Here is a 26,434-nt window from a genome sequence, read left to right on the forward strand (position 1 = left end):
GCCGAGCTGTTCTGGCAGACATTAGATGCTATGTCTGAGTATATATTTTCTTTCCCGTTTCCATATGAGGAAACATCTTGTAAAAATATGTTTCACATGATAAGGCCAGTCTGATTTAAGTTGATTTGGAATTTGCTCGAAGTCTGGGTTTTGAAATAAGAACTGTATATTTTGGCAGTTCTTTGAATTTTATGTTCTGCATTAGCTCCACTTCCCTTGCAAATCCAGTTCAGTTGAATAGAAGCAGGCTGGTCCAATGGGATTTTATGATGTGAAGTTCAAAGTGCTGAAGCGCATCAGTGCAGAAATCAATCAAGTTAGTGCCTTGAAAGTTGAAGATTGAACTGACGTTTCCAAAGGAAATGAGATCAAAGAAGATGGCTAAGGCAGTACAGTTTCTCTTTGGAGACAGTATTTCGGTCAGTTGTTCATTAAATTCCATCCAGGAAGAAGTGGGGGGAAAAGTTGCTGCGATGTGACTACTTTTGGAAATAGAATTTCATTCTCTCTTTTGATCACTCTACAAGAGCAGGCAGAGTCCCATCACAGCTGTCGTCATGGTACCCTGGGCAGGTTGAAACAAACTGGGATAGTTTTGTGTGCAGTTGAAGAAATAATGGTAGACAGCTTTTTATAGAAATAGATTTAACTCTACCTGCGCCTTTTCTTCTTTTTACGATTCCTGTGGAGTTTATTGTTGGGTCCATGGTCATGCATGAGTGGATTAATCTATTCAGTAATATGCTCAAAGACAGATGAATCTTTGAACTTGGATCACGAGCACCTTTGCATTTTGAAGTATATATTTGTAAGTTGATGTTGGACATATTTTCATTTTACTGATGAAACTGCAGCGAGCAAATGGGTTTGTGAAGAAAGCACATCAGCACCTTTACTTTCTCAGGAGCTTGTGGAGGTTTGGTATGACACCAGAAACCCCGGCAAATCTCTACAGAGGTGTGGTGAAAAGTGTGGTCTAGAATGGGACCACCAATACTTCTGAGTGTAAACCCCTCCAAAAGGTAGTGGGCACAGCCCAGGACATCACAGGCAAAACTCTCCCTACTATTAAGTACATCTACGGGGGACATTGCCGTTGGAGGGCAGCAGCAATCACCAAAGACCCACACCACCCAACACACGCTCTGTTCTTGCTGCTACCATCAGGAAAGAGGTATAGGTGCTACACGAATCACATCACTAGGTTCAGGAACAGCTGCTACCCCTCCACCATCAGAATCCTCAATGACAAAGTCAATCAGAGACCCATTTAAGGACTCTTGTGCACTTTATCGTTCTCTCTGTTTATATGTTTACACTATGTACAATTTATTTTTTGCATTACTAATTATTGGTAATTCTGCTGTGCCCCAAAAAAGGAATCTTAGGGATGTATGTGATGTTGTATATGTACTCTGGAAAAAAAAATCTGGTGTATTAAATTACTGTGTACTTTTTTTCGTCTTGTCTTTTGAACTTTCAATTCACATGGACCCAAAAAAGTAGTTTAGCATTTCAGGTGGTATGTAAGGACAAAAGCAACAGTAATACAACAGATGCTTCTCAGTAGCTCTTGATAATTACAGAGAGAACAAAGCAATTTTTTTTAAAAAAAAGACGATGTTGCTGGTGTGCATGTGGGCCTTTGAAAGATTTAATATAGTTTCTGCATTAATAAGTGACAGCTATATTTGTGTGCATGTTGGTGCATAAATGGGCCTAGAAGGGAGAGCGATATTAGTGCCACTGACAGTTCCACAGGCAATAGAAGCAATATTTGAAACATTAATGCTGGCATTCTACACAGATGTTTTAAGTTAAAATAAAAATTTTATGTATAACTGCACTTCTCTGGCATTAAAGTGTGACTTCAGTGCCAGGAACTTTAGACATGCATTGACACCCCAGCTATACTACTTTGATGTTCCAGAGAGAAACGCTATAGTTCTTACAGTGTCTGTTGGCTTGTTTGCCCTCAGAGTCCAATAAAAAAATCCCAGCCGTCTGCTGAACAGACTGGGCATTGTGTATTCTTCATCTTTCACTTGTTTATACACTCAATACCTGGTTTATGATTTGCAAAGTGGCAAGGCCTTTGTATTTGAAACTATTTTACTACCCTTATTGAATGGAGGTGAGTAGATAACAGTGAGTCTTTCTTCACAGCTTGCTGTCACCGTAGGTCTAAGCAGAGCTTGGGTGTCCATCAGCTGCCCAATTCTGTGCACATTAATCCCTGCAATAATGAGGTCATAAGGTGCCCCCTTTTAATGGTGAAGTGCACAGCAAATGTGCAACACTCAGCAACTTACTCAAAGTCCATCAGTCAAGAGAAATGCATTGAACAAATATTCCAATTTTAGGAAAGGGCAATAAAAATGTTGCCGGGAACTTATATTTGACTTAAAACTGCTAAACACTTTCAAGGTTATGATGGGTATTCATTCAGGAGAATTAATTATGAGATTGGAAGGCTTGAAATATCAGAGGCTCAATTTGTATTCAAGAAGTCAAGAAAAGTAAATTTCCTCGAAAGTTGCCAGAAATCATGGTTATGGGGGCATCAGGTGTCAGCTGATGGATACATGAATAATGGACAATAAGGTAATACTGGGATCTTTGCATGAATGTATATCCCCAGGAGAATTAAGGTGGTAGAAATTGTTTACATTTCATTTAAATAAAAAATGTAGCTTACTTCATCCTCATAGTTCATCCTCCTATCAACTAGATTTGGAATTACTAGACTGCTTCAAATGATTATATGATTTTAGCCTTGTCTGAAATATTGAATTTCAATTATTCTGAATAAATTAAACTTGCAAAATTAAAATTGTACAAGAGGATCTTGCTTTACTGGTGGCTAAGAAGTGCAACATCTTTATAATTTTCACCTTTCTATGTTAAATAATCTGGCAATTTAAGACTGGATAGAAAGGTTAAAGAATACAAATCAGAGTGCTGCTATCCAAACCATGTTGGTATGTACAATATGAATTAAATTAATTTTCTTTGAAATAAATGCAAGTATGCAGCACATTCTGAAGTGGGGTCAGAATTATTTTCCTGGATACTTTGCTGTGAAACCTTCATCCCATTTTAATTTTGTACTTAAACAGGTTTGATGGAAATTTCAACACCAATGTTTCAAAAACAATCAGCTGTGACAGACTTTCCACAACAGTCAATAGCCGAGCATTCAATCCTGGGCGAGACTTAAACACAGGTTGGTGTGCTGGTGTGCTGCATTTAATTAATTTCTTTTCACTCTTAAATTTATATGGAAGTAAAGTCATATTTTTACTTCTTCCCTCTCTCTCCTCACTCCTCCTACCCCACACCCCACTCTCTAGAAGTCCTTATTGTTTAATCATTGTATCCTGATGTACAATCATTTTTGAAATATTTTGTGACACCATCCATCCATCTCTGAATACTAGAATCAAATTCGCACAGGATTTATAGGATTGGAAGTTTTATTCATAGTGTTAAGGATACCCTCAAACAAAATGAATCCAGTATTTTGTGATCCCTAATTCAGAACTAAATCTCTGGAAGCAAAGTGTGTAAGCATGGGTATAACCGTTAGCATAGGTATAACCAAAGAAGGCACCTACAGGTCCCATTGAACAATGGGACACTGGCCCTGGACAAATGTGCGAACCCAACCTCCTGCTTCCCAACATGCAGTTCCACACTCCTAACCTTGAACATAGGTCAAATCCACAATCTTTATAGGATGTGACTACCTCTTGGAGCAAATGGTCTAGATGACTTTCTATCTCCCTCACATTTTTCAGTTCTTGAAGATGGATCCCAATGTTTGAGAATTGCAGACATATACTGCAGATGTAGCTTTGGACAAAAATCTATAAACTCCTACATATTGTAGCAGCAACACATTTCCTGATTATTTTTGTGTTGAATTTAACTATATTAATGTTAATCAAATTTGTCTTGCACAGTTTAAATTAATTTGATGATCATTTCCTTCTGAAGGGCATACTTGATGTTATTGATCAGTCCAAACTATAAGAGCAAAGGAAACCATAAAAGCATAGGAGATCACTGTGTGACCTTGTTTTCAGCCGAAGGCTGCCAGCATATGGTATCATTTTTGTTTTTCATATATAAAACAGTTGGGTAATCTTTTCTCTTTGCCGTTTTTTTGGGGGATCAGTTTGGGGGTGGGGAGGAGAAGTGCTGGTAGAAAGATGAGCTGCAGAGAAGCTGCAACTTTCTGAAGCTGGTGAATGTCTTGGAATTTTCTGCTTTGGATGTATTTAAGATGCAGATGGATAAACATGGGCAGCCCAGTTGGCATAGCAGTTAACGCAACACTATTACAGTGCCAGCGACCTGGTTTTGAATCTGCCACTGCCTGTAAAGAGTTTCTATGTTTCCCCATGCCTGTGTGGATTTCTTCTGGGTGCTTTTCTCCTACCCTTCAAAACGTATGGAGGTTTGTAGGTTAATTAGTATATTTGGGTGGCATTGGCCCATGAGTCAGAAGGGCCTGTCTAAATTTATTTTAAATTTAAAGAAATACTTAAATTATGTGAAAGGGAACTGGCAAACAGGAGTCAAGGCCAGCAGAGATGAACCATGATCATGTTGAATGGTGGTGCTGACTTGAAGGGCCCAGTGGCCTACTCCTATTGTGTTGTTATGAGGCAAAATAGATTTTAAATACATTTTCCCCATTCATGGTTATACAGGTACACAATCCTTTATCCGGACATCTAAAATCCAGAAAGCTCCAAAATTGGCATTTTTTTCCTGGTGCTGGTACAGCGGAGGGGTAGAGAGAGAAAGACAGCAGCGCAACTAGGTTGAGCGAGTGGTGGGGGGGAGAGAGACGGCAGTGTGACGGCGGGGATGAAAGAGAGACAACAGCATGACTCGGGCGGGGGAGGAGGGAGAGAGACGCCAGCGACTGGAAGGGGATGGATACGGCCGCGCAATTGGGGTGGGCTTAAATCTGGGGCAGCTGGCTTTTGTTCTGGAATGCGGAAAAATCCGAAATTCGGAACACACTGTCCCCCAAGGGTTTCGGGTAACGGATTGTCTACCTGTGGTATGTTATGCTGAAAAATAACCATCGCTTCAAAATTCAACTTTTTAAAAAGGCAAATCAGGGTTAAATGGGATGATGCAAGGTGATAGTCAGAAGTTTGTGAATGTGATCACAGAATGGACATAGTGACTTGTTTTTATCACCAAAATAAATTAAAAATAGGCTCCTGGGAAAGTATGATGAGAAAATGTATATATAAATACAATGTACTGACAAAAGATCAGTAGAGTGATTCAATTAGTTATTTTCTCTTTATTTTAGGCAATAGGGAGAGAAAGTGGGAAGTGTTGGTAAAGGATCCATTTTCCACATCTCATGAGCACAACTGGATTTTAGTTTGCTAAATACCATTGCACTGTCACTTGATACTGGCTGTATGGGGTTGACTTTACATCTCCCAGCTGTTGTTGATCTTCACCATTTAAAAATAAGAGTTCAGCACTTCCAATTTCATCTTCCAGCAGACTCTGACCTATGCGTTTTGTCTTGCGACTGGCATCTCTTACAGGTTCTGACTATAGATTTTAATTCACTATCAGATGAAATTTAGACAACCGAGCTTGCATGTTTTAAAATTTTTAAAAGTTGCTTCCTACTTGCTGCTTTTTCTTATTGTGAGGAGGCTGTGACCTGCTAGTGAATTCTCAGCTAAAATAGAGCTGAAAGCTAGAATCTAGGTTCTCCAATTGCCCTTATCCTGAAATCTTCCTGGTGCCAATCTGAATTATATCACACGGGTCATTTTTTTTTCTTGAACCAACAAGCTGGTAGGCCCCCGGGTGGGGTGGGGGTGGGGGAGTGTATAGCAGGTCCACTTTAAAAGTTTCTAACTATTAAGAGACAAGCAGCAATGTTCAAAGATCTGACAGCTGGCTGCACCAGAGGATGAGATCTCCAGCTGTCAATTCTCTCAGTGTTTCAGTGAACAGGATTTATACTGAATTTACCTGGGCAGTAAAGCTGAGCTGAATATTTAGTCCAGTGGCTCTCAACCTTTTTCTTTCCACTCACATATCATTTTAAATATTCCCAATGCCATCGGTGCTCTGTGATTAGTAAGGGATTGCTTAAGGTGGGATGTGAGTGGAAAGAAAAAGTTTGAAAACCAGTTTTAATCGTACCTAATTGACTTGTTATGTGCACAGTTTCATAGCTCCAAAGGCCAATGACAATTTTTCTCAAGCAAATTATTTCAGTAACAGTTGGGTCTAGAGTAGTGATTCTTAACCTTCCCTTAAGCAATCCCTTATTAATCACAGAGCACCGATGGCATAGGGATTACTTAAAGTGGTATGTGAGTGGAGAGAAAACAGTTGAGAACCACTGGTCTCGTCCACTGAGTGAAGTATCCCAGCAATTTTTCATCTTTTTTTAAAACTATCCTTACTTTTTTTTAACCCAACAGTTCTTGCTGACAACTTCAAATCAAATCCTGGTATAAAGTGGCAATATTTCAGTTCAGAAGAAGGGATTTTCACCATTTTCCCAGCACATAAGTTCCGCTGCAAGGGTGGTTATGAACATCGGAGCAGGTAGCAATTTGGAGTTTCATTTGCAAAGGCTTTGAGTTTTCTCTTTAATCGTTTGTTATCTGAGATTTTTCATTGTTAGTTTTAATAAATGATAAAACTAAATATATTGTTACAAAATATGTTTATAGTTTTAGAAGATGAGTGCATGGAGGAATGTATTGAGAAATACTTGGGGAAATGCTTAGTTTTGAGACTGGCATACAGGACCTCCAGTTGAAGATGAAACTGCAACATCAAAGGATTTATCGTTTTCTGTTAGATCACTGAAAAAGTAGATAATAAAGAGTATGGTTTTTAAATTGCTGTTTGTAACATTCAATACTGCTTCTTTTTTCAGTTTTAAATAATTTCTGTGATGTTCTTGTAACAAAAACAATGGCGTCAGCGACTTTCTACGGGCTGCAGAACCACTGTTCTCCTTCAAAATACTCACCTTCCCAGCTGCTTTTGTTACTAGTTTTATTTCATGACCAACCAACTGCTGAACCCATGGAATGATCTACAAATCTCCAGGGTAACCGCTGAGTCTGGAAGGCTGGCTGGAAGGCAGAGGGCTTAAAGGCTAGGCCACTACCAAAGTTGAGGTCGGAAAAGTGGAGTGAGGGCTGGGATCTAAACAAGACTAAAGCACAGGGGTCTGAGACCTCCACTACCATCCATATTACTGGCGAATGTCCAGTCATTGGAGAATAAAATTGACGACCTGAGGGCAAGGCTGCTTTATCAGAGACAGGTGAGACAAATCTCAGTTGTTTGCTGCACTGAGACATGGCAAGCAGGAGAACACACCAGACACCACTATCCGACCAGACAGTTTCACTATTCATAGACTGGATCGGAACTTGGATTCTGGAAAAGGGAGAGGGAGCACAGTGTGCTTTATCGTTAATACTGGGAGGTGCACAGACATTGGGTTATGTCAACCTACTCTTCTACTTCCTTAGAGCAAATCTCAATGAAATGCAGACCCTTCTCACCGGAATTTATATCCTCCCCCCCCCCCCCCTCCCCCCCAATGCCAATTATAAACAGGCACTTACAGAGCTGCATGATGTGATCAGTATAAAAGAGAAGACCCAGCCTAACACACTGCAAATCTTAGTTGGTGTTTTAACCAGGCCTGTGTCAAGAAAAACATGCCCATCTACCACCAGCATGTAACCTGCTGTACCAGAGATCCCAGCACACTCGATCACTGCTACACCAAGATAAGGAAGGCCTACTGTTCTTTCCCAATACTGCATTTTGGCAAATTGGGTCACCTGGCTGTGCTCCTTCTGCCTTCATACAGACAGAGCCTAAAAAGAGAGGCTCTGGAGATCGGGACAGCTGGAAGGTGGTCATAGGAGGCTGAAAAGTCAGCTGAGGATCTGAATGATTACACTGGGGCAGTCACAGACTTTATCAAAACAGCTGTGGATGAGTGCATCCCCACCAAATCATTCAGGGTTTTCCCCAACCAGAAGCCCTGGGTGAACAATGAAACCCAGAACCTGGTGAGAGACAAATCACAGGTATTTAAGTCCAGAGATCCAGATCAGTACAGCAGGAACAAGTATGACCTGCAAAAAGTTATCTCCCAGGTGAAGTGGAGATTCCAGATGAAAATGAAAACAACAGGGCATACCTGACAGCTGTGGCAGGGTCTAAATGTCATAACCTGCTACAAAACCAAATGTGGTGAAGAAGCAGATGGCAAAGCTTCACTACCAGAGCAATTCGATGCCTTCTATGCCAGATTTGACCACAGTAACAGCGAAGAACCAACCCTCCGCACCCCCACGTCTCCAATGATCTCATCCTGTTCGTATCTGAGAATGACGTGCATAAAGCCCTCCAAAAGATGGTGGGCACACTCCAGGTCATCACAGGCAAAACCCTCCCCACTATTGAGTAGATCTACAGGGAAAGCTGCAAAATCATCAAGGATCCACACCACCCAGCACATGCTTTGCTCTTGCTGCTGCCATCAGGAAAGAGGTATAGGTGCCCCAAGACTCAGACCACCAGATTCAGGAACAGCTGCTACCCCTCCAACCATCAGACTCCTCAACCACAAACTCAATCAGGGACTCATTTAAGGACTCTTAATTGAGCACTTTATTGATTTTTTAAAAAATTCTCTGATTTGCTCAGTTAGTTTGTTTCCATTCATGACTAGTGTACAATTCCTTATTTGTTTATTTTCCTTAAATTTGAATAATTTCAGATTTAAAAAAATAACCTATTTAGATAAAATAGGAGAGAGAAAAGCTGAAGATTTTATATATAAATGGGAGGAGAAATTAATGACTGTTGAAAGAGAAACTCCTTTATTGAAACATTTGATTAAAATTTGGCATAATACAAATTCTTCTTTGGCTTGGCTTCGCGGACGAAGATTTATGGAGGGGTAATGTCCACGTCAGCTGCAGGCTCGTTTGTGGCTGACAAGTCCGATGTGGGACAGGCAGACACGGTTGCAGCGGTTGCAAGGGAATATTGGTTGGTTGGGGTTGGGTGTTGGGTTTTTCCTCCTTTGTCTTTTGTCAGTGAGGTGGGCTCTGCGGTCTTCTTCAAAGGAGGTTGCTGCCCGCTGAACTGTGAGGCGCCAAGATGCATGGTTTGAGGCGCTATCAGCCCACTGGCAGTGGTCAATGTGGCAGGCACCAAGAGATTTCTTTAGGCAGTCCTTGTACCTCTTCTTTGGTGCACCTCTGTCTCGGTGGCCAGTGGAGACATGAATAAAGACTAATTAATCTCTTAATTCATAACAGACTTATACCTTGTATATTAGATAATCAAATTTATGAAATTTGGTCTTGTAAAGGGATCAGATACACTGAAGACTGTTATGAGCAAGGGCAATGGATGCCATTTGAACAACTTAAGAATAAATATGATATTCTTAATAATATATTTTCCTATTTTCAAATCAGATCATATTTAAGAGATAAGTTGTGTCCAACAATGTATTTACCAAAGTGTAGTGATATAGAGACTTTAATAAGAAAGGGAAAATGCAAAGAAATCTATTTCAGCAATTTATTATTTACTTAAAATGTAGACCCTTAAACCGATGGGGGGTAGGATTCATAAATCGAAAGAAAGATGGGAGTCGGACTTAAATGTGATAATAGATGGAAAGAATTAGGCTGATTTATGTCGAGACTGTATGACTAATACATTAAATGTAAGATGGGAACTCTTTTACATTCAACATGGACTTAGGAAATTTTTAGAACAAATTATAGGAGTTCAAGTTCCACAAAATCCAGAATTATTTTTATTAGGTTACATTATAGGGATAAGACCTAAATTGAAATTAACTAAATACCAGATAGAATTTGTTAAAATTGCATTAGCAGTGGCCATAAAACGTATTGTATTTACTTGGAAATATGACTCACACCTGAGTTTGGAGCGATGGAATGCCGAAATGCACAGTTGTATTTCCCTTGAGAAAATTGCGTATAATTTCAGGAAAAAATATGATATATTAAAAATATTTGGCGCCTGTATTAACAAAAAATAGGATTAAATTATAACTTTTTAGATGTCTTAATATTCTTCTTAACCTTTAAGAGCTGTGTGGAATCCTATTAATGATGAAATAGAAATGAATTTTAGACACTTTTGTTTCTAGGGACTTTCGGGGGGGTGGTGGTGGGAAGAGGGGATAGGTCTTACCATCATGTATTTGATATTGAATACATTATTACATCTGTATTTGAAATACATTTTTGAATGCATGTATGATTAAAAATTTTAAATAAAATATTTAAAAAATGAAAAAATATCCCATGCATGTGCACAGGTAGTACCTTCAAAGAGGAGGAACATGTATGAGGGAACAATGATTAGATATAGAAAAAATATGGTAGAATCATTTAATTGGTTCTTTATTGTTTATCATTTTTTACTTACAAATATTTTTGGGATTTTATTGGTACAGGCCTGTTTATGTCTCTACGGTGAGGCCACAATCAAAGCACATTGTGGTAATGGTGGATCATGGGGCTTCGGCCACAGATACACAGCTTCAAATAGCCAAAGATGCTGCACAAGTAATATTAACCTCTATTGATGAGCACGATAAGGTGAGTTCCTCTGATCCTCACCTGTATGCCTCCTGTAGATAATATCCCACAGCATATTGATGTACCAAAAATACAACTGGTTTGGAAATCAACTGATTCAGGTCTTTAAAGCACAGAGGATGAATAAAGTTGGTACAAATGAGTTACTTTACTTGGACTGTGGGAATTTTGATTCCCACAGAGAAGGTTCACGAGAATGTTGACAGGATTTCAGGGTCTGAGTTACAGGGAAAGGTTGTGCAGACTGGGGCTTTTTTCTCTGGAGCGTAGAAGATTGAGAGGGGACTTGATAGAGGTGTTTAAGATTTTAAAAGGGACAGACAGAGTAAATGTGGATAGGCTTTTTCAATTAAGAAAGGGGGAGATTCAAACTAGAGGACATGGTTTAAGATTGAAGGGGGAAAATTATAAGGGGAACATGAGGGGAAATTTCTTTACGCAGAGGGTGGTGGGGATGTGGAATGAGCTTCCGGCAGACGTGGTCGAGGCGGGATCATTGGTTACATTTAAGGAAAGACTGGATCATTACATGGATAGGAGGGGACTAGAGGGGTATGGACTGGGTGCTGGTCAGTGGGACTAGGAGGGTGGGGATTTGCTACGGCATGGACTAGTAGGGTCGAACTGGCCTGTTCTGTGCTGTAAGTGGTTATATGCTGAGTGATCATTCAAACATTGCGGTATCAGAATCTCCTCTGTAACCATTTTATTGTGTATTTGCGAAGGAAGCACACATTTCTTGAATTTTGACACAAAATGTTGATAGCTTATTTTTTCATAGATGCTGCCTCACCTGCTAGATTTTCTCTAGCATTTTCTTTTTTTTAAAAAAAATTTGCAGCATCTGCAGTTTCTCATCATTTTTCACAAATTTATTCTATATTCCTAACTTTACATTCCATAGATCACTCACTTAGACACTTGCCTAAAACAGCATGCATATCCAATAACAAGCACCATGTTGTTGGTAAAGAATTGATATAATCTTTAAAAACTAATTATAAATAAAGTGGTAGAAGTTATGGTTAAGAACAAAGAGAATGATGTATCATTGAAAGTGGTTTATAGCTGTATATTCCTTGTATTTAGTGACCCATCATTTTAGAAGGATGGCCCATTGGGATTAGGGAAACCAGGCTAATTAAGTAGTCATTTTCAGAGGTGGGAGGAAGATGATGTGAAGAGGCTACAAAAATAAGTACAAGTAGGGGTCCAAATTTTCATGTTTTCTTCATGGTTTAAATATCTGATTATTGTAATGTGACTGATAAAAGTCAAATATTTTGCCATTAAAGTAAATATAAAGTGAGAGTTAAATTTTCGTGGCTATTTGTTTTGTGCACAGATTTCTGTACTGGCTGTGGCAGATGCAGTCCGTACATGTTCTCTGGACCAATGCTACAAGACGTACTTGTCTCCAGCCACTAGTGAGACCAAAAGAAAAATGACCACATTTCTTAACGGCATAAAGTCGGTGGATGGTGCCACCCAACATGCACTGGGCTTTCACAAAGCATTTCAGTTACTTCAGAGTACCAACAACAGCACAAGGACCCATTTACGTGAGTACACAGCAGAGTTTGAATATTTGTTTTTCCTTTAAGACTGTAAATTGAGCCTGAACAATCATCATTAGTATGCTCCAATCTGACTGGAAAAGTGTGAAAAATATATCAGTGTTCAGATGCCTTTGCTTTTCCCAGTGTTCACTGAACAATGCTGCTCAGGTGAAGGTCATCTTAAAGCTTGCTCATATATAAACTTTGATTTCTCTTGTTTGCAGATTGCTTTATGGAACATATAACAATTACAATATGGAAACAGGCCATATTGGCCCTTCTAGTCCGCACCGATTTAAGTGAAACTCCACTAGTTCCACCTACCCGTTCCCTGCCCATAACCCTCCAACCCCCTCACATCCATGTACTCATCCAACCTCCTCTTAAATGACAAAATTGACCCTGCTGCAACCACCTCTTCCGGAAGGCCATTCCACTCAGCCACCACGCTCTGAGTGAAGAAGCTTCCTCTTATGTTACTTCTAAAGTTTTGCCCCCTAACCCTTAACTTATGACCCCTCGTTCCAATCTTTCCTACCCTCAAGGGGAAGAGCCTATTCACATCAACTCTATCTAACCCCCTCATAATTTTATGTACCTCTATTAAATCCCCTCTCAACCTTCTACGCTCCAATGAATAAAGACCCAGTCTTTCTCCATATTCTAAATACTGCAATCCAGACAATATTTTAGTAATTCTTCTCTGCACCCTCTCTACATTATCGATCTCCTTCCTATAATTTGGAGACCAGAACTGCACACAGTATTCCAAACTTTGCCTCACCAATGCCTTGAACAGTCTCAACATCACCTCCCAGCTCCTATATTCTATGCTTTGATTTATAAAGGCCATAACAGCACAGTACAGGCCCTTTAGCCCATGATATTGTTCCATCCAATAGAGACCCACTCAACAAACTAAACCTTCCCTATCTTACACCTCTTGCACCTCTATTTTTCTTGTATCCATGTGCCTGTCTAGGAGTTGTTTAAATGTCCCTATTGTACCAGCCTACAGCACCACCTCTACCAATGCATTCCAAACACCTACTACTTTCTGTGGGGAGGGGGAGAAACGTAACCCTGACGTCTCCCCGAAACTTTCCTCCCCTCACCTTGTACAAATGTCCTCTGGTGTTTGCTAGTCTCACCCCAGGAAAAAGGTGCTTGCTGTCCACCTATCCATACCTCTCAAAATCTTGAAGACCTCCATTACATCAGCTCTCATCTTTCTTCGTTCAAAAGAGAAAAGCCCTACCTCTGTTAAACTTGCCTCATAAGACACATTCTCCAATCCAGGCATCATCCTGGTAAATCTCCTCTACACCCTCTCCATAGCTTTCACATCCTTCCTGCGATGAGGTGACCAGAATTCAGGGGGGGATCTTCTTCAAACAGAAAGTGGTAGGAGTGTGGGATGAGCTGCCAGCTGAGGTGGTGAATGTAGGCTCAATTTTAACATTTATGAAGAATTTGGACAGGTATTTGGGTGAGAGAAGTATGGCAGGCTATGGACAGGGTGCAGGTCAATGGGACTAAGCAAAAAAAAAAGGTTTTGGCACAGACCAGAAAGGCCGAAGGGGCCTGCTTCTGTGCTGTAATGTTCTATGGCTCTAGTATTCCAAGTTTGGTCAAACCAGAGTTTTGTAGAGCTTGAACATTACCTCTTGACTTTTGAACTCAATCCCCCAATGAATGATGGCCATCATGCCATAAGCCTTTTTAAGCTTAGCTATCAACCAGCACGGCAATCTTGAGAGAGCTATGGATTTGGATTACTTGGTGCTGACCAACAGTAGAGACTTTGAGTTGTGATTTTTTTTTTAACCCTCATGATTCCACCCAAGCCCAGGTACTCCAAATTCAAAGTAATGCTATCACAGTTGAGCCCAGTTCCCCAGCGCATGTGAATGTTCAAATCTGAATGGTTTGTGTTATATGAGTTAATGCTCACATCAACTTGACTATCTTTTTACCAGCTGGTTTATGTTCAGCTTGTAAATGATCTTTCACATTTGTGAAGATCCATTTTCAAGTTAATGCTCAGTGCTTCCTGCATAGTCTGTGGATATTTATACTTCTTCGTATGAATTACCAGACCAGGGAATTGCATGCTTTGAATAGTCAAGTTTTGTTCACATAGTGCTCAATCTATTAAAGTATAGAGTTTCAAACTGGCATCTCCACACCCTAGACTATCTACAAAGTCATCACATTTTTGTCTGATCACATTATTTTAGTGGTATTTAATTTCCTTTTGACATTCTGGTACTCTTTCATAAATTGGGAAATGGTCTCAATTGTAACATGTTAATAATTGCAAAGAGAGTCCAGGGTTTCCAGTGGGATCTCTGTTGAATTATGAATGTAGTCATTACCACTTTAAGGGATGTCCCTAGGTGGTTGGTTGCCAATTCGAACCAACTTTTTGAATAGTTGAGAACTTTTCTCTGCACATTGCAAACAATGGTAGTCTCAATGTTTAGTGAGTTGTTATCAAATTATTTTTTCATCTTTTAGAAGAACATTCCAGATTCCAATTTCATTTCAGGAATGAATTAATTGTTAAATTTTGAGTAAGCTTAATGAGAAAATCCACATCTTTACTTAAAAGTGCTGTTGGCCAGTGTGGCTAATTGCCCAGCAAGCCATGCACAACACGAGTCAGATTCCAGATAGAATTTCCTGATGCTTGATACAGAAAGAGCACTGAGGCAAATGATCAGAAGAAAATGTATTGGAGAGGGAGAGGAAGTTATAGAGTTTTTCCTGAGATTTCTCTTCACTTTATTTCAGAGCTGATTTTGGAGTGGCTATAAATAAGTACACATTGTAATTATTAAAAACCTCATACTAATGGGTAGGCACAACATTGTAGCGTGCCAAGCATCTGTGTAGTGGGTCGAGCGGCTGCATAATGTGGTTTTGCGATCCGTTGACGGGGCAGCTTGCCGAACAGACATGTGGAGCAGCAGGCCAGGTACTTACTCACTCGCCTGGGCGAGAAACTGCATGCGCGCGGCACTGCGAGCTGAGTATGGACTCTGGACTGTTGAGCCTCTTTCTAGAGGGCGCAGGGCACCCATGGTGTTTACTTTAAACACACTAGCCCCGCAGATTAGTGGCAAGCATGTGGTGACGTCATTCCCAGTCTCATGGAGATACAAAAGGTTGAAGCAAACTCAACCAATGCTGACTAAACCTGTGTATGTGTATTCATTTAGTAGCTTTACCAGAGTAGTCGCTGCAACAGAAAGATTTAGAAGAAAATATATTTGCACCCAAATGCTAAATTGCCAATCTCTACTGGGTTTTTAAAAAATCTTAAACAAAATATCTGATGAAATGATGGACATAAATAGTTGTGACCTGCGGAAGAGAGAGTTGCTCTTTCTTTACAGAACATAGAATGTTACACCACAGTACAAGCCCTTTGGTCCACAGTGTTGTTCCTACCCATTAGTATGAGGTTTTCAATCATGGCAGTGGAATGAAAATTGACCGGACAGAAGGGTTTCTCATTAATAGGTTTGTTCAAAGTTTTTACTGAAGGAGTCTTTTTTTAAAAAAAAAAGCAAATATTTTGCTGTGAGCTGCACTCTTTTGAGAAAGTTGATATGGGCCCTTTTATGGGAAATAGAAATAGAAGTGGCATTTAATAAAGTGTATTCTGAATTTTGGAATGGTTTGGGCTAATTGACTGACTGTGAGTTTGATGGTTGTATAAACTTGTACTTAAGCAAACCCTTTGACAAGCTCCTGCATGGTAGGCTCATCTGGTCAGTTAGTGCACATGGAATCGAGGTTTAGCTGGCTAATCAGATACAAAATTGGCTTGGTAGTAGGAGGGTGAGAATGATAATGAAGAGTTGTTTCTCAAATTGGAGCCCTGTGACCAATGGAGTGCTGCAGGGATTGGAGCTGGGACCGCTGTTGTATGTCACTTTATTAGTAATGAATTAGATGGCATGATTAGTAAACTTGGGGTAACTTTAACATTTCATGGTACAGGAGACCCAAGAAGAAAGTAGTCTTAGGTTACAACTGGAAAAGTGGGTAAAGAAAAAGTAGATGGAATTTAACTTGGACACGTATGATGCATTTAAGGAAGTTAAACCAAGGAAAGATGTACTCAGTCAATGGCAGGACTCTGAGCTTTGTTGAGCAGAAGGTCTTGGGGTACAAGTGGATAGTTTCCTGAAATTTGCAGAGTAGTTGGGCAGTGTGGTCAAGAAAACATATGGCATTCCTTCCTTTGTCATTCAGAGCACTGAGTAAGGGAGTTGTGACATCATATTGCAGTTTTACAAGACAGTGATGAAGGTGCATGTGAATATTGTGTGTAGTTCTGGTTGCCACACAATGGAAAGGATGCCATTATATGGAGAGAGTGCAAAATGATTCACAAGGATGTGACTGGAACTGGAGAGCTTGAATATGAGGAGAGACTTGATAGGCTGGAATTGTTTTTTGTTGGAGCAAAGGAGGCTGAGGGTAATCTTATTATAAAATTGTGAAGGGCATAGATATGGTAAATGGTCTTTTTTTCCAGGCTGTAAGTAAATGGGACTACTTTGGATGGGCACATAGTTGGCATGGACAAGTTGCCTGTTGCTGCATTTCCATGATTCTACTATACTGTATTTATTCAGCCTCTGTGCTCCAGGAAATTATTGCCATTTTTCCAGAGTGCATGCTGTGTAAAAAGGTCGGAATGGGAATGAAGGTGCCATTCCCGTTCAGATATTTTACCTACTCGACCCCTAGTAAATTTCCTGGAACGGCTGTGGTCTAAAGTTAACTGCAGGTATTCTGTGAACATCAGGCTAATGAATAGCTCGTACAGATGATGCGCGTTGCAAGTCCTGCCTCTTTAATTACCACACTTCTGGTATGCTGTCTAAACTCACGTAAGGAAACAGAGATTTCAAGTTTTGGTCATTCGCATGCGAACAACCAATGCCGATACTTCCAACATTCATCAGACTGGTAAAATCACTCACATCCTATCTTTTGAAAAAACATATATGACTACCAATAATGGAGACATTGCCGAAAAGCTATTGGGGTGCAAATGTGAAATAGCTGTTTATAAAGCAGGTGATAGTGGGAGATAATTCAATGCAAAGAGATCTGAGGGCATGTTTTATTTATAATGCCTGAACTGACCAACTTGGAACAGATTAGAGCTCAAGTGTGTGATCTTTCTTTTCCATTTGATTCAACAGCACTTAATACTGCGCCTTTTGCCATGTGATAGCGCTGATAGAAGAATACTGGACTAAATATAGTAGGGACAATTCAGAATGTAGAATATTCATTTAAAAGAACTAAACATGTCCTTTTAAAATCATAGCCACTGACATTGTGATAATCTACTTATCATCTGGCATCACGTCTAAAGATTCCTCTGAAGAAGAAAAGAAGGCAACCCTGGGTGTTATTAATGAGGAAAACAGACATCTCAATAATTCTGTGATGATCCTTACTTATGCTCTTATGAATGGTAAGACACTGATTTTACTTGTTTCTCTTGAATACTAATGCTCATAAGTTTTAATAACAATTTGTAAATTTGAACTATTTGTTATCTGTCTGAAAACAATAATTTAATAGGTTGGAAACCAATCAAGCATTAGATCGCGTAACTGAATCTTGCTATTGACAGAAGATCACTCTAGAATTCAGTGCCACAGTGCTTTCCTTGAGGCCCCTGTAAAAGTTTGAGCTAAGGGAAAACTTTGGGAGGTGGCACACCTGCTTTTCAACTTACTGCTTTCCAATTTCGTTTGGAGCTGAGAATTCACTCTTTATCTTCAGCTCTTTGATGGGCTACTGGTTAATGGACAAGAACATCTGAGGAATGCAGAAATATTTAGAAACTAAGAAAAAGAGCAGGAGCTTGCAATTTGGCCCATTGCTCTTCCATTTATCATAATTATGGCTGACCTCTCATATCTCTTCATCCTGCAATATACAGAAATGAATGTCTCTTATCGTAATTTAAAAAAAAAACTCAATGGCAGTGCCTCTGAGGCTCTCCTAAGGAGTCTTTGACTCCTGCTTTCTCACATCATTTATTTTTCTTCAAATATCACCTAACGCAGCTAGATCAAAATTATGATAGTCCTTCTCAATGCCAGATGCGCAAAGGAATTAAATTTCCATTTTCCAAAAGAGTAGATTGTAGACATTCTCCAAAATCTCATGTGTTACGCTCAGCTGCTCATGCCTTTGAGTTCAGTGAATGTTCATAACCAGAAGTCTGTTCAGCAGCTGATAATAAAGAATGAACTCTTGGGTCTAAAGTAGTCATTTAATTGAAGTGCTACATCCCAGCTCTAATTTTATATTATATATAAAATATGTATTTTCTATTTTGTGCATATGTTTATTTATGAGCTGAGTATTATGTGCATATGTATGCATCATGGTCCAGAGAAGCGCTGTTTCATCTGGTTGTATATGTACAGTTAGATAATTATAAACTTGGTAGAAATTGTAGTTGTAATTGACAATGGTAGTTGGTGAAACAGGTAGAAGACATGATGTTCTTTGCCACCTCCCCTAAAATTACAGATGATGTTCAGTTCTCCAGTGTCTTTGAAGAATTGCAAGCTGCAGTGTGCTAATCTACCTAAAAAAAAGTTTTAGCAGTAACAGCCATCCATTGTATAAGGGGTCTGAAGGTTAAGTACAGTCTGAAATAACTTGATGGAAATCAAGTGGAGAGTCCAGCAGAAACATGGATAGTAGTCACATGAAGTATGATGGGGATTATTGAAATGGCAAGTAGAGAAGCACAAGGTTTTCCTTCTGTTGAAGCAAATATCAAAGTCTGAACTATCATCTGCACCACTGAGTAATTTGAAAACTAATTGGACAGCTCTCATAGCCGCATGATGGAAGAATATTGTCCAGCTATGTCAAGTGATTTGGCATTGTCCAAAATAATGACACACATAATTTATCAAAGTGTTCAGAGGTAGAGGGTTCTGGAGATGTGGTGCATTAAAATCACCATTGGATCAGTTGTCATCTCAATTTGTTGACAATCATTATTTAACTTAAGCAAGTGAACAATTTGAGAGTTGGCCAGCATCTCAAAACCTAAGCATTGACTCACTCCACTACTATAGATGTCATATGTAAAAAATGCATCCCATCTAAGCCTTGTTTAGGTGGTACATTTTGTAGTATTGGTCAATTAGAGACAGTCCCCTCAGCCACCATAGACAAGCAATTGCAAAATAACTGGACTTTGTGAATGGTTTGAAGCTAAGGTGGGATGGTAAAGGGTTTTTAGAAGCACTTGCTTTTTCTCTTTTCCACTTTGCTTTCATTTCAAATATGTATTAAATAGCACAGAATCCAATTGCTTCATCAATAACATAACAATTTTCATCTTTAATAATTTTATTTTAGAAGGCATAACTGGTCTGAAGGAGCTAGCCTTCCTTCGAGATTTGGCAGAACAGAATTCTGCAAAATATGGAGTTCCAGACCGCACATCACTCCCTGTTGTAAAAGGAACAATGATGGTATTGAACCAGTTGAGTAACCTGGAGACCACTGTGGGACGGTTTTACACAAACCTGCCAAACCGAATGATAGATGAAGCTGTGTTTAGTCTGCCATACACTGACGAAATGGGTGATGGTATGTCTTTCTTTCCTTTGAGAGAAAGTTTTTTGTCTTTTCTGCTTTTCCAATATTTCTTTAATCCCTATTATCATCCCGATCAAAGACGATGTATCTCTTTCGCTGACCTCAGAAATAGCAGTTGCATTATCAGTGCAACATTTAAAAAAGAACGTTTAGAATGAGACTGAGTCCAGTTGCACTGAACAAAAGGGAGAAAAGGTATCCATTTTGAGGTTCATCCATATTTACCTGAAATAATTGAGAAATAGTTTGACTGTTTGTGGAGGTAAAATTATTCAAGATAACCACTCAAAATTTTGGTCTGCTGGAAGGGAAAGGAAATAAAAGAAGAGCTCACATTTAAAACACGCCTTTCAAATCTTCAAGATGTCCCTGAGTGGTTCATGGCAATTTGTTATAGGCAATATTGCAAATGTAAATAGGCTGCTTAAATTGTCCATAGAACATTACAATACAGAAATGGGCCCTTCTAGTCCATACTGAACTATTATTCTACTTTGTCCCAGTGACCTGCACCCAGTCCATATACCTCCATATGCCTTCCAAATTGTTCTGAAATGTTAAAATTGAGCCTATATTCACCACTTCAGCATTCTACACTTCCATCGCTCTCTGTCTGAAGAAATTCCTCCAAATGTTCCCCTTGAACTTCTTTACTTTGACTCTTACCCATGTTTTCTGGTTTGTATCTCACTTAACCTCAGTGGAAAAAGCATATTTGGATTTACTTGATCTATAGCCATCATTATTTTGAATATCAATCAAATCTCTCCTCTTTCTTCAAACCAGTTTAACTTATCCCTGTTGCTCAGTTCCTTAAGTCCCGGAGGTAACATTGTGATAAATAAGCAGATAACTTCTTATAATGTTTGCTGGTAGGTAAATGTGTGGCAGAAGTACTTTGAGCAATGCTGTTGACTTTTTTGTGTCCATCTTTCAGAGGATTTAGAAGTTACCTCTAACAGTAGTGTGGCAGTCTATTAGTGCTGCTTTTGTTAGGTGATGATATCTTTGGAGTGGTTCACAAACTTGTTACCACTGAGCATGTAACCACTGAGTGAAGAATCGCCCTAGGGCGATATTAAGTTCACTGGACACAGAAGAAGATCCTCTTAAAGCTTGCTCATATATGAACTTTGATTTCTATTGTCAGCCAATTGCTTTATAGGACTTAGAACATTACAGCACATTTCAAACCCTTTCATCCATGATGTTGTTCCGACCGATGGAAACCTGCTCAACAAACTAAACCTTTCCTACCCTACAACCATAACCCTATATTTTCCTTGTGCCTGTCTGAGTCGTTAACATTGTCCCTATTGTACAAGCCTCCACCACAACCCCTGGCAATTCATTCTAAGTGCCCAATACTCTGTGGGAGAAAAAAACCCAAAAAACTTACCTTGACATCTCCCTTAAACTTTACTCTCTTTGCCTTGTACAGATGTCCTCTGGAGTTGCTAGTCTCAACCCAGGAGAAAAGTGCTTGCTGTCCACCTATCCATACCTCTCATAATCTTGTAGATCTTTATTAAGTCACCTCTCATTATTTTTCACCCAAAGGCACATTCTCCAATCCAGGCATCATCCTGGTAAATCTCCTCTGCACCCTCTCCATAGCTTCCACATCCTTCCAGTGATGAGGTGACCAGAACTGAACACAATATTCCAAGTGTGGTCTCATCAGAGCTTTGTAGAGCTGCAACATTACCTCTTGACTCTTGAACTCAATCCCCTGACCACTGACGGCCAGCATGCCGTAAGACTTTTTAACTACCCTATCAACCAGCGCGGCAACCTTGAGAAGGCTATGGATTTGGATTATTGCATGGGTTACTTGGTGTTGAGCAACAGTAGAGACTTGGAATTGTGACTTTTTTTTCTCCATTCGTAATAATCCCTCAAGATACAACTAAATCCCTAAAAAATACAACTGCACTTTATAATTGGATAAAGCGATATTAAGTTTGGCTGTGAGGTATTCCATGAGCAAGTAGGCTTGGCTTTCAATTTGGCATCGCGTATGGCATCAATGTACGGAAGGTCCACTGGTGATTGTAGAACCCATTTATAAGACCCAACAATCGTTCTTGAATAATTAAACCAAATTAACGCTCCCTTCTGCATTTGTCTTGTTATTTTCTCTTCATTTAATGATAAATAACATAGTATTTAAATTTAATTTTGCAGGATTGATCGTGACTGTTAGTAAACCTTGCTACTTTGGAAACATGCTATTGGGAATTGTGGGAGTAGATGTGAATTTGGCTTACATTCTGGAGGATGTAACTTACTATCGAGAGTCTTCTGCCTCCTACACTTTCTTAATTGATCATAAAGGTGAGAAAACAGTGATTTTCGCCACTATCAGTATTAGAGTCGCAGCCCAATATTAGGTAATTGCACGGGAGCAAAGACTTTCATGTTTTACCCATTACATAGCACGAAAGTTCAACTAGATTGTAGATATGCCCAAATGTGAAGAGGGAACAAGAGGTCACTTTGAAGTGGTTGTCCTGGACTTGATCAGGAGTAAAACGTCAGGCCCAATTTGATTATCTGGTAATCTGCGTAATTCACTTCACTTTATTAGACTATTTGTTGATTAGCTCCCTTTGTGATTACTGGAAACTGTTCTGAATATTCAACAGCATTATTGAAATCTTTTGATGCTTTTCTTTTCCATATCAGGTTACACCCTTATGCACCCATCCTTGACTCGGCCATATCTGCTCACAGAACCGCCACTTCACACTGATATCATTCACTATGAAAATATTCCAAGATTTCAGCTCGTCCGGCAGAACATTCTCAGGTATTAAAAAGAAGAGTTAGCTATTAAATAGAATGAGTAGCTCTTAATTGTCCAGAGTGAACACCCATACTTGGATCATTTGAATTGATCTCCTGATCTGCACTGAGTTAGCTGATCCCTCTGTGGCCAGATTAGCTATTCCTTTAAGCATTTTAGTTGAGGAGCTTCAAACTGGCCCATAAATCATGGCGTATCAATGGCATATTTCTGATAATGGTTCTATCATCGTCTCCCATGCTGGTCTAATGATCTGACCCCTATTATAAAGAGTCAGCAGATTAGTAGGGTCCTTGTCTGATGGTTTAGTTCCTTGGATAAAGTCTTGAGTTTCCATTCAACTAGGAATCTTTAAAAAACAAAGACCTTGAATAAAAGTTGAAACACTGTAAATGCTGGGAATTGGAATTAAAAACAGTAAATGCTGGAGTTGCTCAAATTAGCCATCATCTGTGAAAAGAAGAGTTCTTATTTTGGACACTAATTTTCAGCATGCCTTTGAACATTGGCCAAATATTGTGAGCAAAAACAAATGATTCCAGTAGACTTTGTTCCTGCTCTGTAAATTGTCCTCACTCATTTTATTTTTCATCATTATAAATTTTCCTAGGTTTAATTTGGAATTTGTGACAATGTTAATTGTTAACGTGAAATAATGACTTTTTTCCTTAAATCTCTGCAGTCTCCCCTTGGGCAGTCAGGTTATTTCTGTACCTGTAAACTCCTCTTTGTCTTGGCACATAAATCGATTGCGAGAAACCAGCAAGGAGGCCTACAATGTCAGTTATGCTTGGAAATTGGTAGGTTGTTCTATGCTGAGAATCATTTGAATTTTGTTTTTCTCTGATCTGCGGAGATGTATAGAATTGTGACTAAAAACCAGCAGAGCATGGGAAAAGTATCCTTGATTTTAAAAGAAGTACTCTATTTATCTTTTTAATGGTTTACTACTAAGTTTTTGAATGTAGTAATCAAATTTGATCTGAGTGAGCAGGCTTTAAAATAACAAATGCTGATAAATTACTGGATATAGTCTAAATGCATAATTTTAGGATACTGTGCTCTTTTAAATGTTCAAATCCAGGAAACAGGATCCTTATATTAAGCATTTCCAATATAGAAATTCAGACATTTGCAGTCCCTTCCACCATCTACATTTGCTTATCTTACTGCTGTCTCCAGGAACCTCAGTTGTAAGGTTCCTCCTGATGCATCAGACCTTGTTGAAAAAGTATCTGCACAACTTCAGTTAATGGCTGCAGGATACCAAGAGCAGTCTATTGGAAGAGGGTGGCCTACCTGAATATATGACCTAATGCTGACAATACTTTTTTCATTGATTGTAGGAATCTTCCACAGAAATTGACAGAAGTCTACTGGGAGAAATAAATTTGCTTACATTTATTTGAAGAGTTTATAGTGAAACAGAATCTTCAAATGATACAAATGCAAGGAACCCTGAAATGTACTTTGATTTAAAATCAATGCTGTTGTGGGTAGTTCCCTTTATTGCTGTTCAGTGTTACTTTCGAAATGCAGAGAAGATGCATGTAAAATTATGAAAGGGATGGATAAGATAGAGGCAAGGTAGGTGAAACCAGAACTAGGGGACACAGCCTCAAGATTCAGGGGAGTAGATTTAAGAAGGAGATGAGGAAAAACTTTTTCACCAGAGAGTAGTGACTCTGTGGAATTCTCTGACCAAGGAAGTAGTTGAGGCTACTTCATTAAACGTATTTAAGGTTCAGTTAGATAGATTTTTTTTACATAAAAAAGGAATTAAGGGATACGGGAAAAAGGTAGATAGATGGAGTTGAGGCAGTGATTAGATCAGGCATGATCTTATTGAATGGCAGAGCAACCTCGATAGGCCTGATGGCCTACTCCTGTTTCTTATGTTCTAGGTTAGGTGCTTTAGTACTTTCACTACCACAGACTAGGAGAGTGATTTGGTCTCAGGGAAGGGGTGGGGAGTGTGAACTCTTCTTGGAATTTTAAAAATCCCTGATCTGCAGCAATGTAAAGCTATCAGCGACTAAGATTCATAATGCAACTCCATGAAAATTAAACCCTTACTTTTCAACTCCTTTGAGTGTGCATAACTAACATGAACTAATAAGTTTTTCTTCCTTTTTTTCTGATTTTATTTCACTGATTAATTTTGAACTCAATCCTGCTTTTTTCCCCAAATAGTATCACTTGAAACAGTGTCATGTTCAGCATGGATAGGGATCTTGATTGTTTTAATGAAATCACTTCCTCTATTTTGCTGTGGTTCACTTGAAATAATGAACCAACAGTTGAAATGAGAATTGATTACAAAATGTTCTGGACACTTCTTTGTCTATGCAGGTGCAGGACACCTCATTTATTCTCTGCATTGTGATGGTCCAACCTGAGGTGCCCGTCAGGCACCTGAAGAATTTGAATACTGCGCCGAGTAGCAAGCTTCTTTATCACAGGCTGGATCTGCTGGGCCAGCCAACTAACTGTTTGCATTTCAAGCAGTTAGCAACTCTAGGTAAGAAATGCATTTCTTGAACACATACACACACACACACACACACACACACACACACACACACACACACACACACACACACACACACACACACACACACATTCTCTGTCCACACACTCTTTACTCATGCAGCTAATCTCTCACTGTATGATCTGGACAGCATTGCTCCCACCACCAGTAAGCTTTCAAAGCCAAGTATTAAACAATTGCTGATGGCACCATTTTCTAAGAATTTGTGAAAGGAAAGGGAGAAAAATTTGGGAAAAAATTAATTCAGCAGTCTTTGCCTTGATCATTTTTAATCTCCACAACCTTTTGAGTCGGATGTGAATCTGATTAATATTTATTGGACAAGTGGTCCTTGTATTCAAATCAAGCAAACATTCTTGTTTTAATTTTGTGTTGTAATGACCACCATCAATTGCGATGGATATTGTAAGAATTGTCCCCTCATTAATGCAAGGTTTTACCTGTTGAACTTGATTGACATAAATGTGTTTATGATGATGATTGTCCTTGCAGAGAGCCCCACGGTGATGCTATCTGCAGGGAGCTTTTCATCTCCATTTGAGCATCTGAGTCAAGCCGAGACCAAACGCATGGTGGAGCACTACACGGCTTATCTGAGTGACAACACTCGTCTCATTGCCAATCCAGGACTCAAAGTGAGTTTTTAAAAAATTTATAAAACATGCTATCAACTTGAATATGTATGACTTTATTTTTAAACTGTATATGGCTTGGAATTTAAAACTCAATTCACAATCAAGCAGGATGTTAAGACGAGAGCGTTGTTTAATTTCTTCATGCATTATGGGAAGAGGGTGGCATGGACTGTGCTTTGATGCATAGAAACAGAGATAACTATCTACTCGTAACATCCTCTCGCTGAACAGTTCTGAAATTTCACAGCTGCCCAAGCTCAGAGACGAGTGGTGCAGCAATTCTTTCATTTGTCAAAGGTGAAGAGATAATGTTCTGTAGACAGTATTATATTTAGTTTATTGAGCAGAAATGTAAAATTGGATCCTTTATTCCAATGTGTGGATGGTTGATAAAATTGTTTTATTAATGTCAGACAGAAGATAAATCACTGACTGGACAGATCATAGATGTACTCAGTGAGCTTTTAGAGAACAAGGTCTGTGAAGCAAGTGACAGGTTTTCCAATAATTATAGTTCCAGTTTA

At 39.2% G+C, this 26,434-nt stretch overlaps 1 protein-coding gene across 4 annotated transcripts in view; it reads left to right on the top strand.

Annotated features, from left to right (window-relative positions):
• The window catches only part of cachd1 (cache domain containing 1), a 212,497-nt gene that overhangs the window by 158,087 nt on the left and 27,976 nt on the right, over positions 1 to 26,434 (top strand). For all 4 annotated transcript variants that reach the window (XM_069938340.1, XM_069938342.1, XM_069938339.1 and 1 more), the window contains 11 exons: positions 3,120 to 3,226; positions 6,483 to 6,609; positions 10,544 to 10,688; positions 12,034 to 12,250; positions 17,604 to 17,753; positions 19,673 to 19,906; positions 22,103 to 22,252; positions 22,604 to 22,727; positions 23,407 to 23,524; positions 25,077 to 25,245; positions 25,768 to 25,910. In XM_069938340.1, coding sequence (XP_069794441.1) covers positions 3,120 to 3,226; positions 6,483 to 6,609; positions 10,544 to 10,688; positions 12,034 to 12,250; positions 17,604 to 17,753; positions 19,673 to 19,906; positions 22,103 to 22,252; positions 22,604 to 22,727; positions 23,407 to 23,524; positions 25,077 to 25,245; positions 25,768 to 25,910 — 1,684 coding nt within the window. The remainder of the gene's footprint in view (positions 1 to 3,119; positions 3,227 to 6,482; positions 6,610 to 10,543; positions 10,689 to 12,033; positions 12,251 to 17,603; positions 17,754 to 19,672; positions 19,907 to 22,102; positions 22,253 to 22,603; positions 22,728 to 23,406; positions 23,525 to 25,076; positions 25,246 to 25,767; positions 25,911 to 26,434) is intronic.

The sequence above is a fragment of the Narcine bancroftii genome, chromosome 5 (assembly GCF_036971445.1).
Source record: "Narcine bancroftii isolate sNarBan1 chromosome 5, sNarBan1.hap1, whole genome shotgun sequence".
Taxonomy (NCBI): Eukaryota; Metazoa; Chordata; class Chondrichthyes; order Torpediniformes; family Narcinidae; genus Narcine; species Narcine bancroftii.